The sequence below is a fragment of the Haematobia irritans genome, chromosome 2 (assembly GCF_050003625.1).
Source record: "Haematobia irritans isolate KBUSLIRL chromosome 2, ASM5000362v1, whole genome shotgun sequence".
Classification (NCBI taxonomy): domain Eukaryota; kingdom Metazoa; phylum Arthropoda; class Insecta; order Diptera; family Muscidae; genus Haematobia; species Haematobia irritans.
In genome coordinates, this window is record NC_134398.1 from 91,215,420 (window position 1) to 91,228,489 (window position 13,070).

Below are 13,070 nucleotides of genomic sequence, written 5' to 3' on the forward strand. Positions count from 1 at the left end.
CCAATTTCGATCCTACCTGCAATTTCTAAAATTGTTGAGCATATTATGAAAGGACAGATACTTATGGCTACTTCTAATCTTATTCATGGGTCTCAATATGCGCTTCACCAGGGTCTAAATACTACGCATTTGCTTTTGTTATTAACTGATCATGTCCGCACAGATATTAACAATGGTTGTTTGAGTTCTCTTGTTTCTCTTGATCTATCTAAGGCCTTCGACTCCGCGAGTTATGCTAAATTAGTTGCTAAACTTGGAGGTCAATTTGGTTTTTTATTATTTTTATTATTACGTTTATAAGCTTATTTATTCATATTTAAGAAATAGGGAACTATTTGTTGCTTTGAATGGTGCAGAATCTAGCTTTCTTCCACTTGCTTCTGGTCTACCTCAGGGTTCGGTCTTGGGCCCACTTTTATTCATCCTGTATGTTAATGATATCCACTGTTCTAGGTTGTGTAGAACGTTCGTTTTTGCGGATGACGTTTTCTTGTTGTTTAGCGGTTGTGGCTCTTCGACTAGGAACTTTGAGGTTCAGGTTAATGCCGGGTTGGATCGTTTTAGGCATTGGGCATTGGTGAATGATTTGATGGTTAATGTGGCTAAGACGAAAGCCTTGATATTTAGGTCGAACAGGGGGCTCTCTCAATTGCCTAATTTGTTCCTTGGATATGAACGCATAGAGTTTGTTGATAGGCATCGTTGTTTGGGTGTTGTACTTGACTCTGAGCTTTCGTTTCAATTCCATATTGATGCTCTGACTGGTAGGATCTGCTCTACATTGCGTAGGATTTCTTCATCGAATTTATTTTTGCCACTCAATGTCAAGCTCAAATTGGCTCATTCGCTCTTAATGTCTTGAAGTTATCTCAGGCTGCGCTGGACAACTTTTTGCGAAGCTAAGACGGACTGTGAATGTGATTGTGCGCTTTGTTTACAATGATCGAAGGAGGGACTCTATTTCTGGTTATGTATGTCTTGGTCTATTTGCATAAGCGTAGGAAGGCCTCTGGGGAGGGGCTTAGACCCCCCCAGAAAAAATTTAGCCCCCCCAGAATTTCAAAACCTATTTACGATTTTACATTTTTATAAAAATTAAACAAGTATATACTCGTACAACGCACAAAGTTTCACTAAAGACTTTCATGCACAATCGAATTACTTGGGTTGTGGTAGAAGTCTGATATTTATGAAATAAAGCTGTGGTTGAACTTATGATTTAGTTGAATAAAAAATAGTAATTGATATTAAAACTATTCTTTCATAAATTAATATCTTAATAATGCTGCAAAAAAGCGTCGCCGAGGTGAAAATATTCTTTTTGGGTCTGCAAGTGGTACAAAATTGGCGGAGAAGCGATGAATGTAATATGAACTTGTCATAGAACGAATGTCCACCGTTTCAACAACCGTTGCAATGAATTTGCATCACTTCTTAAGGTGTGATCTGAATTCAGTGTTTTGAATGTGAATTAAAAATCTTGTGATATTTTCCCAAATAAATAATTTTTATACTTTTTTATGATTTTTAATGCATTCTAACGCTTGTTTGAAACGTTTTTATACCCTCCACCATAGGATGGGGGGTATATTAACTTTGTCATTCCGTTTGTAACACATCGAAATAATGCTCTAAGACCCCATAAAGTATATATTTTCTGGGTCGTAGTGAAATTCTGAGTCGATCTGAGCATGTCCGTCCGTCCGTCTGTTGAAATCACGCTAACTTCCGAACGAAACAAGCTATCGACTTGAAACTTGGTACAAGTAGTTGTTATTGATGTAGGTCGGATGGTATTGCAAATGGTCCATATCGGTCCACTTTTACGTATAGCCCCCATATAAACGGACCCCCAAATTTGGCTTGCGAGGCCTCTAAGAGAAGCAAATTTCATCCGATCCGGCTGAAATTTGGTACATGGTGTTAGTATATGGTCTCTAACAACCATGCAAAAATTGGTCCACATCGGTCCATAATTATATATAGCCCCCATATAAACCGATCCCCCTATTTGGCTTGCGAGGCCTCTAAGAGAAGCAAATTTCATCCGATCCGGCTGAAATTTGGTACATGGTGTTAGTATATGGTTTCTAACGACCATGCAAAAATTGGTCCACATCGGTCCATAATTATATATAGCCCCCATATAAACCGATCCCCCGATTTGGCTTGCGAGGCCAAGAAGCAAATTTCATCCGATCCGGCTGAAATTTGGTACATGGTGTTAGTATATGGTTTCTAACGACCATGCAAAAATTGGTCCACATCGGTCCATAATTATATATAGCCCCCATATAAACCGATCCCCCGATTTGGCTTGCGAGGCCTCTAAGAGAAGCAAATTTCATCCGATCCGGCTGAAATTTGGTACATGGTGTTAGTAAATGGTCTTTAACAACCATGCAAAAATCGGTCCACATCGGTCCATAATTATATATAGCCCCCATATAAACCGATCACCAGATTTGACCTCCGGAGCCTCTTGGAAGACCAAAATTTATCTGATTCAGTTGAAATTTGGTACGTGATGTTAATATATGGCCTCAAACGCCCATGCAAAAATTGGTCGAAATCGGTCCATAATTATATATAGCCCCCATTTAAACCGATCCCCAGATTTGACCTCCGGAGGCCCTTGGAAGAGCAAAATTCATCCGATTCGGTTGAAATTTGGTACGTGATGTTAGTATATGGTATCCAACAACCATGCAGGAATTGGTTCATATCAGTCCATAATTATATACAGCACCCATATAAACCGATCCCCAGATTTGACCTCCATTGCCTTTTGGAGAAGAAAAATTCATCCGATCCGATTGAAATTTTGTACGTGGTAGTAGTATATGATATTTAACAACCATGCCAAAAGTGGTCCAAATCAGTCCATAATCACATATAGCCCCCATATAAACCGATTCCGATATTTGGTTTTGGAGCCTCTTGGAGGAGCAAATTTCATCCGAGTCAGTTGAAATTTGGTACATTGTGCTAGTATATGGCCGTTAACAACCATGCCTAACTAACCTAACCTAACCTAGCCTAACTAGGTCCATATCGGTCTATAGTTATATATAGCCCTCAGATAAATCGATCCCCAATCACACAAAAATTGGTCCTTATCAATAATTGTATATAGCCTCCATATAAGCGACCCCCATATTTCAATTCTGGCTCCCTACGTACCGTGCAAAATTCTATATCGATTCGTAATTATTTGTAGACTTACATACCTTTTTGTCTAATATATACCACGTATGGACTAACTCACAATTTAGAAAACGATTTAAGATACCACAACCCAAGTAATTCGATTGTGGATGACAGTCTTTCGTAGAAGTTTCTACGCAATCCATGGTGGAGGGTACATAAGATTCGGCCTGGCCGAACTTACGGCCGTTTATAATTGTTTAAAATATTATCGATTTTTCTACAGTGGATTTAGCATTTTTGTGACAAAATTTGAATAATTTGTACCATTTTATTTATTCTTACCCTTTTTTTAAACTATTTGAAAAAAGAAAACAAAAAATTACGCATTAAAATATAAAAAAGAAGTAAAAAAACTTCCTGTGTAGTTTAAATAGTTAACTTCTTTGTGAGGACATTTTTGGAAGTGCTTTTAAAGTTGTGCCTTTAGAACAAATCCCAATTTTTTGCTGGGAAAAGTGTGGATCTACCCTACGGGAAATGGATCAACCACAGAACTGGTACAGGACTAGTCCCTGGTGTGTATGGACCAGTCCCAGTTCTGATCAAAACGTATGGAAGGGACCGTCCACTTTAACATGGGTTTTTCATTGACGGAGTAAACTTACATTTTAGGACTCGTCTTGGACTCATCCCAAAGGACACGTCCTGGGACAACCCATAAACAGGTCCTCAGGAACCAGTCTCGGACAAACTCTTAGAAATCTCTTTCAATTTGGGCTCCTAATCGAACCCGAAATGAATTTTTTTTTTTTGAAATATGTCGAACAAAAGGTTATTCTGATAATTTTATTTCACTAAATGTGAAAATTGCAACTAACTGGATATTATTATTTCAACCGTCGAACGGAACGGACGTGTTTTTTTAATAGCGGATAAAATCATCGTAATAAGTACCTACTACGAATTTCAAGTGTGGTGGGATATTAGGCCACCATGCAGAGAAATTCAAAGACATCCACTGGGTTGCTAACTTCAGGGCCCAGTGGACGGGTATCGACTGGAGTTATAAATTTGGGCAATGACCAAGAGTTAGGCCCAATTAGTCGACCTGTAGACGGGTCGACAGGTGGCGACAATTTGACAAGTCGGACCTTTTCCAAGGTAACGGCATCAAAAGGAGGTAATCCCTCACGAAAGAGATTCAAAGAACGCAGAAATGCTTTGTTTATCCTAAAGAAATTAGGATCAGTCGACCCAAGCACGTTGTCGGCTAAACAAAGCGATTCCTTAAAATGGGCTCAAGGAATTCTTGAGGCTGGAAAAAGGGAACGATCACCGGATGAGCTGCCATCCTCCAAAAGCTGCTCTGATACTAATTGGTGAAGTTTGGGAAGGAGCTGCTCTAGAGTTAGTCGAGAAGAAAGACATACCGGCTAGACCAAGAGCACATGCGTGGATACCTGCAAACCCTCCTGACCCTGAATCTATTTTAAATAGACTGAAACAATGCAATCCAGATCTTCCAACAGCTGATTGGAAGGTTGGCCGTTTGGATGAAGTGGATGGGCCAAGACGGCATGCAGTGTTTATATTGAACACTCAGTCTTTGCCACATCTAGCAAAGTCCCAGGGCCGTGTATGTTATGGCTTTCATTATATCCAAATGAAGGTGTATAAAAACGATCAGCTAAAGGATTCAGAAATGGACAAGCCTCTGTCTGAATCAGAAGTAAGCGGATCCTCTTGCGAAGTCGAGGGGGATACCAAGACATTTGAAGACATGGATAGATACCGTATGCGTGAGGAGGCTTCTACTGCCTCAGAACTCACCAAAGTTGAACCTATGGTTATTGCGAGAGTCACCGATATCTCTGAAGAGGACATTCTTGATGACTCGATTGAAGCGGCTGATGTGACGGTTGTTGAAAATCTCGATGGTCCTACGGATCCTCCAGATAAATCTTCATCATTGTAAGGCTGCATGTGCTGCCTTAAAAGTTCTCCTGATGAAAGGGGACATAGATATAGTTCTTATTCAAGAACCATATGTTTATAAAAACAAAATATGTGAATTAAGTACTCCGGGGTTCAAACTATTGCAGTATACTGGTAATGATGTAAATCGAGCCTGTATAATGGCTAAAAACGAGCTCAACTTGTTTCTGCTTCCTTCAATGTGCAATACAGACACTGTCGTTGCAAGTTTAGAAATAGCCAAATGCAAATATTGGGTATCTTCGGTCTACATGGGACATGACAGGGAGATGCCTCCATATGCCGTTAAGACCTTAGTGGAGGAGTCACTGAAAACAAAGACGAAACTCATTATGGGATGCGATGCGAATGCACATCATAGTATATGGGGAAGTAGTGATACTAATGCAAGGGGAGAGTCGCTAATAGAGTTTATTTTGCGTACTAATCTGGTAGTTTGCAACAAGGGAGATGTCCCAACCTTTGTCACTAAAAACAGGCAAGAGGTTTTGGACATCACCTTGGCCTCGCAAGAACTGAATGAAATGATATCTGAGTGGCAGGTTTTAAGTGAACACAGCTTCTCAGATCATCGCTACATCAGTTTTAAATTTGATGTTCATATCACCAAGATCATATTTCCGCCAAATGTTAGGAAAGCTGACTGGAATAGGTATAGGGAATCGTTCAATATGATGATACCGGAAATAACAGAGACAAATATGAGAAATGTGCAAGATATCGAACACGCAGTGGAGCGGATTACTAAGGCCTTCAACATCTCACTGAAAGCTGCATGCCCTAGAGGAAAGCCAAGGGGGAAACATCGACCACCATGGTGGTCTACGGAAATAAGTAATATGAGGAAATCCTGCAGGAAGCTCTTTAACAAGGCAAAGTCCACCAGAGCCCCTGAGGACTGGGACGCTTACAAGAAGAATCTGAGAGGATACAAGCGAGAACTGAGAAAGGCTCAGCATAACTCTTGGAATGCTTACTGCAGCAGTATTGAGAATACGTCCGAGGCTTCCAGACTACGGAAGGTTCTAGCATCCACCAACTCCGCTCCAGGTTTCATTAAAACATCGGAGGGCAATTGGACAACGTCCAGTGAGGAGACGCTGGAGGTACTATTGGACACACATTTACCTGGAAATCAGACGGTTGAACCATGTACTGGCGGTGCCACAGTTGCTCAGCGGTCGTTTCCTGTCGAGGACATTGTATCGGAAACTAGAATAAGATGGGCGCTAAATAGCTTTGGACCATACAAATCCCCTGGACCTGATGGAATTACTCCGGCGGAGTTACAAGCTGTAACTGACAAAATTATCCCCTGGTTGTCGGTGATATATAAAGGATGTATCAACTTATCATATATCCCAGGAAAGTGGAGGGAAACAAAAGTCGTTTTCATACCTAAAGCGGGAAAAGCCTCTCACTCGAGGGCGAAGGATTTCAGACCAATCAGCTTATCCTCATTCCTACTTAAGACTCTGGAGAGGATGATAGATATTTATCTTAGAACTAGCATTGATTCAAGTTTGTTCTCGAAACGACAGCATGCATACTCGAAGGGCAGGTCTACTGAGACCGCACTACATGAACTAGTCAGCTTTATTGAAAGCTCACTATCTGTCAAAGAATACACAATCGTGGCGTTTCTAGACATCGAAGGGGCGTTCAATAATGTCCATCCGAGCTCGATATTAAATGGACTGACAACTCTGAATGTTGATCCATGTATACTCAGGCTGTTAGACGAACTGCTAATGAAGAGACGTATTTCAGCCACACTAGGACAAGCAAACATACAAAAGTATGTGAACAGAGGCACTCCCCAAGGAGGAGTTCTATCACCTCTTCTTTGGAATGTTGCTATAAATAGCCTTCTGGTTACTCTAGAAAAAGAAAGGATAAAAGTGGTGGCATACGCAGATGATGTAGCTCTGGCTGTCAGGGGAAAATTCCCATCCACAATCAGAGATATTATTCAGAGGGCCCTCCGGATGACTGAACAATGGGCGAAAGACAATGGTCTTGGGGTAAACCCTGCAAAGACAGAATTAGTCATGTACTGCAAAGATCGCAAAACTCCCACGGTTAGGCCTATTTCCTTAGGGGGTATTGAAATTCCCTTTGGTGATTGTGCAAAATACCTTGGCGTTATTTTGGACAGGAAGCTGAACTTTAAGCTTAATATTGAAGAAAGGGCGAGGAAGGCAACTGTAGCTTTGTACTCGTGCAAAAAGGCAATAGGAAAAAAGTGGGGACTAAAACCAAAAATTGTGCATTGGCTATACACGGCAGTGGTTAGACCTATAATGCTATATGGTGTTGTAGTCTGGTGGCCGGCACTTCAGAAACCGACTGGTTTAGATAAAGTTCAGCGTATGGCGTGTTTGTGTATTTCAGGCGCATTCAGCAAGACAGGAACAAATTCCCTTAATGTCATGATGCATCTATTGCCTTTAGACATTTTGGCCAAACAGTCAGCTGCAACAACGGCTGTGCGGTTGCGCGAACTATCGCTGTGGTCGGAAAATGGTTACGGTCACAGTTCTGTCCTCAAAGTAATGTCAGATGTTCCTAACGTAGTGGATTACACTTTGGCGAGTCCACTTTTCGACAAAAAGTTTGAGACTCTAATCCCCAACAGTGAGGCGTGGTGCACACATACCCCGGGGAATAAAGAATATATAGATTTCTACACTGATGGCTCCAAATTGGATGGCCAAGTGGGTTTCGGAGTATATTCTAAAGATCTGGAACTTCGAATAGCGAAAAGATTACCTGACCACTGTAGTGTTTTTCAGGCTGAAATATTAGCAATAACAGAAGTGGTGAATTGGCTGAGAAGTAATGCTCCAAGTAATATTGGCATTAATATATACTCAGACAGTCAACCTGCAATAAAATCCTTGGACTCTGTGTTCCTCAACTCGAAAACGGCCATCGATTGCCGCAAATCTCTCAATGAGATGGCTGAGCAGTACAATATTCACCTAATATGGGTGCCTGGCCATAGGAACATTCCGGGGAACTGCGAAGCGGATGAGTTGGCAAGGCTAGGGACTACCTTACATATTCCAGGGGAACTAGAATTTGTTGGTATGCCCCTAGCTACCTGCAAGCTCATGCTGCGTGAGAAGGCTGTTATGATGACAAATGTTCGATGGGAGAATTGCAAGGGTTGTAACGACACCAAGCAAATATGGCCCCATTTCAACTTAAACCGCACACTAGATATGCTAATGTTCTCGAGACGTCAGGTATCACTCCTGATATCTGCTATAACGGGTCGCTGCCTGATAGGAGATTTTGCAAAAACTATTGGCGCGAAGTATAATGACTATTGTATGTCATGATGCGGAGGAAAAAGAATCAATTAAACACCTCTTGTGTGAGTGTCCTGCATTTTGTGTAAAGCGCAAGCAACTTTTAGGAGCATATAGCTTCAGATTACTGGCGGATCTGCAAAACGTTAACTTAAGCAGTCTGCTAATATTTTTGGAACAATCTGGTTGGTTCAACAAAGAAAAATATTCAAGAAGGTTCAGCGGTTAAAACTAGAAGCGCCCATATGTAATAGGTACTTTTAGTTAATGTGGTATCACAATGGACTGAATAGTCTAAGTGAGCCTGAATCTTAATCGGGCTGCCACTTTAACCTAACCTAACCTAACCTAACTAACTGGAGCACGGGTACCAGTTCTGTGATAGGTCCGTCAGTGGCAATTTGCACCAATTTCCCGTAGGGTACATTTAGTTGCTTTATTATAAATTGATTGTCGAGTTATTTTGATGTCTATTTTTTTTATTCAATTTTATGAAATAAAAAATTATTTGAGCCTATAAGTCAGTCTATAAAGTTTTAGCTTGGGGGGGCTATAGCCCCCCTAGGAAAATTGTCTAGCTACGCTAATGTTTATTTGTATATGTCTACCTCGTGCGGGACTAATATTCTTTATTTATTCTTACATTCCTAAAAACTGCTAATTTATAGTTAGGCTGGGGAGCCGATAAATTGACTAGTGTTACAGAAAATTGTTAAGAGTACAAAAAACAATTTTTAACTTATTTTTGTACTTGATTTTATTTAAATCATTTAAATTAGATATTATGTCATTTAAATTAGATAATTATATTAAATTAAGAAATTTGTGTTGTATTCAGGTATTCTTTCTAAGTAATATATATATTGGCCTATGAAAGGTTTTGTATTACTATTTGTTAAATAAATGAAATGAAATAGAGCTTCCACTTTTTTAGTGTGTGTTCTACTCGTGGCGATTACAACAAAACAACAAAAAAATGAAAAGAACTGCACAACGATTCCGTTTGAATGTGATGGCTCTGCAATGATTGACATTGTAATCGCTTTTCAGTGTTTCTGTTCTATTCATTAGACAAAACATTCGAAGTATTTGTGAAGTGAATTACCTTCACTAGTATTATATTCTAAATTTTATTTTAAAATTATCTACATTTTCCTTCACACTTTTTTTTCTAAATTTCTATTAATTTTTTGAGTCAATGAATGGATTTATCCTTATGTCCTTTAATTAAGCTACTTAGGTAGAAATTTTGACGGTTCTCGTCGGATAATATTTAATGCATTTCCCGCATATATTTATCTCTGAATTTAAAATATCTTGATCGTAACACTCAATCTTTTTGATGTAACTTTTTCGCCATTTCTTACAATCCACTATCTACGGAAACGATCAGGGAATGCTACGTAATCTATGGGCCGTTCGTCCGTTGTATACAACAACATTGATCGATATTAGAGATGTGCTCGTGAGTGAAATTCACGCACAAAATAGGAAAATTAAACCTTTTGGGCGTGATGAGGCTCGGTGCACCTTTTTGATTTTTATTCATATATAACATTATCTTTTATATGATTTGCAGCGTGATGGTTAATGACTTAAAGTGTTTTACGTAAGATCGGGGTTTTATAGGTGTTTGAAGCAATTTAGTGCGTTTCTGTGCGATGAGGTCCAATGGGACCTACCACTATATTTTCAATTATTACGAATATTATTTTTATTTTAATGTTTTATATTTAAAGGGTGGTTAAATTTTAAGGGCCGATGTTGAATGTGAACCACACCTAAACGCCAAGTTTTTTTCCGAATTTTATTTGACATTTCTCTATTTCAGACTTACTCAATTTGAACCATGAAGAGATACACAATCCAACAACGTGTTTAATGGTTCCAAGAAATGGCAACAATGGATGATCAATTTTCGAAGAAAATCATCTTCAGTGATGAGGCACATTTTCACCTCAGTGAATTCGTCAATAAACAGAATTGCCGCATTTGGGCAAATGAGAATCCAAGAGTGATTGTCGAAAAACCAATGCACCCACAAAGAGTGACTGTTTGGTGTGGTTTATGGGCTGGCGGCATCATCGGGCCGTATTTTTTTTCAAAATGAGACCGGTCAGGCAGTTACTGTGAATGGTGTTCGCTATCGTGAAATGATAACGAACTTTTTATGGCCCGAATTGGAAGATATGGATGTGGACGATGTGTGGTTTCAGCAGGACGGTGCCACTTGCCACACAGCTAACGAAACAATGGCTCTTTTACGCAACAAATTCAATGGCCGTGTTATCTCACGTAATGGCGATGTCAATTGGCCGCCAAGATCATGTGATTTGACACCGTTGGACTTTTTTCTTTGGGGTTGTTTGAAAGAAAAGGTGTACGTCGATAAGCCAGCAACATTTCAAGAGCTAAAGGATGAGATAATTCGGCACATTAACGGCATAGAACCTACATTATGGCTCAGCGTAATCGAAAATTTAGACCATCGGATGAAGGTGTGCCACCGAGGTCGCGGCGCCTATTTGTCCGATATTTTGTTCCATACATAATTGAGTAATACCAGTATATTATAATAAAATAAAATTACAATAGTTTCCTAAATAGATTGTGTTTTATTCAAAATCAACATCGGCCCTTGAAATTTTAACCACCCATTATTATCCATTTTTTTTACTATCAAAGAATGTATCAGGTTGTAGTGTTAATGAGTGGCAACAAAAGGATTAAAGATTGTAATTCGATTCATTTATACATGATCTAACTGATGTAATCTCTAAGCTTAGTGGAGGATTCCCAACCTCCACTGGCATTGTATTGACATGGAATGTTTTTTTTTTTTGGTAAATGCTCAAAAGGAACTAAATAGATTGTATAACGTATATGATTTTTTCAAATTTGTCATTGCTGCCACACTAATTGGGCGACAAAAAAATATATAATTTTAAAACAACTTACCAAGATACGAAAAATATCCGTTAAGAGGTAGACTTTCCAATGCAAACCAGTAATTTGTAACGTCCATTACTGGAGCCAATGTTGAAAGGAGAGTAATTACAACTGTATATCGTAGTGCCGTACGTCTGCACAGTCCTGGATTCGTAACAGCCATCATTTGGTATCCGGCGCGAGAATAATCCGGTCTTAAATTCCACGATAATGCGTTGAAATGTGGAAACTGCCATGCATACAAAAGACCAGCTAAAATCCATGCACCGACGTCAATGCTCCCGCAGCAACCAGCCCATCCAATTAATGGAGGAATAGCCCCTACAGCCGATCCAACCCACGTATTTGCAATAGAAATTCTCTTCATGGGAGTATAAATCGAGGTGTAGAGTATTAGGTTGCTTAAACCTAATGTTGCTGTTAAGCCATTAACCCCATAATATAAAATACTTAAACCGGCAGCACCTGATAAAGCCGCAAATCCCATTGCATGTAGGGGCGTCACCTTTCCTGTCACAATAACTCGGCTCTTGGTTCTGGACATTTGGGAATCAAAAGGTACTTCGTGAAATTGATTTACAGCATTTGCTGCTGCTGATACTAGACCAGTACCAACTGTGCACATGATAAATGATATTGGTTCAAATGGTGCCGGCGCAATGGCATATCCAGCCATAGTTGTAATAACCACTAGAGCTAATTTTATATATTTGACTATTGTTAAAATATCATTTAAATATATTTTTATTGATCTTACTTGTGAGACGGAACTTCGAAAGCTTCTTGTATTGGCCAATAATCTGCCCTTCTTTCAAACAAGGACTAGGCTCCCAAACCGTTTTCTTTTGATTATCCCCGGAGCAATCAAGTGCTGGGGCTACATTGTCGAGCTCTTTCTGAGTCCCGTCTTTCAGATTTCTCTCTAATTTACTGGCGTCGGATGCAAAAGGCTGGTAATGAGAAAGCATGCTATGTTTACATAATAGAAGTTAAACACAAATTTTTATACTTACACGAGCACACAATGGGTAAAAATTCCTATAAAAGAACTTGATGTTATGTGATCTCAAAGACAACCTTAACATATTTTCATTTATAAAAAATAAACTTGATTATCGTAATATTCATTCTTTCAACTTAAAAAATATAAACAGACCATCAATAGTGATGGAAGACGAAAGTTGTATACAATTACTCTGTATTGCATAATTGAATTCTAACATGGTAAAACATTCAAGTAGTGTATAGATGGAACCTAATGTACCGTTCGTATCTTTATTTGCAGCAATATTTTATAAAACATATGGCAACGCTGATTTGAACCCCCAAAGATAATCTAGATAATAGGTCTGTTCGCGTACTTTTTCCATTAAAAACTAGCAAGTGAGAAGGAATATATTTTATTTGCTTAAATTGCTGACAATTACTCAAACGGCATCCAGTAACTATTTGCACATTCAAAATTTTCAACTTCTAAAATATTCAAAACAAAAAAACGGATCCTCTTGTTTTAACTTCCAGTTGTAGTTGTGGAATATGTACATTGTACTGGTGCTTTGTCTGTTATCAGCAACCAACTGGCAACGTATGCTATGGTTTACATGTACATTGTACTGGTGCTTTGTCTGTTATCAGCAACCAACTGGTTTGCAAGATTTT

The 13,070-nt window shown here is 39.2% G+C and overlaps 1 protein-coding gene across 1 annotated transcript in view; it reads right to left on the reverse strand.

The window, feature by feature from the left end:
• The window catches only part of Cox10 (Cytochrome c oxidase assembly factor 10), a 59,176-nt gene extending 46,584 nt beyond the window's left edge, over positions 1-12,592 (reverse strand). Inside the window, exons 1-3 of the mRNA XM_075295579.1 lie at positions 12,425-12,592; positions 12,169-12,361; positions 11,421-12,107 (exon numbers count right to left, since the gene is read on the reverse strand). Coding sequence (XP_075151694.1) covers positions 11,421-12,107; positions 12,169-12,361; positions 12,425-12,496 — 952 coding nt within the window. The 5' untranslated portion in view covers positions 12,497-12,592. The remainder of the gene's footprint in view (positions 1-11,420; positions 12,108-12,168; positions 12,362-12,424) is intronic.
• Between the last annotated feature and the right edge of the window lie 478 nt (positions 12,593-13,070).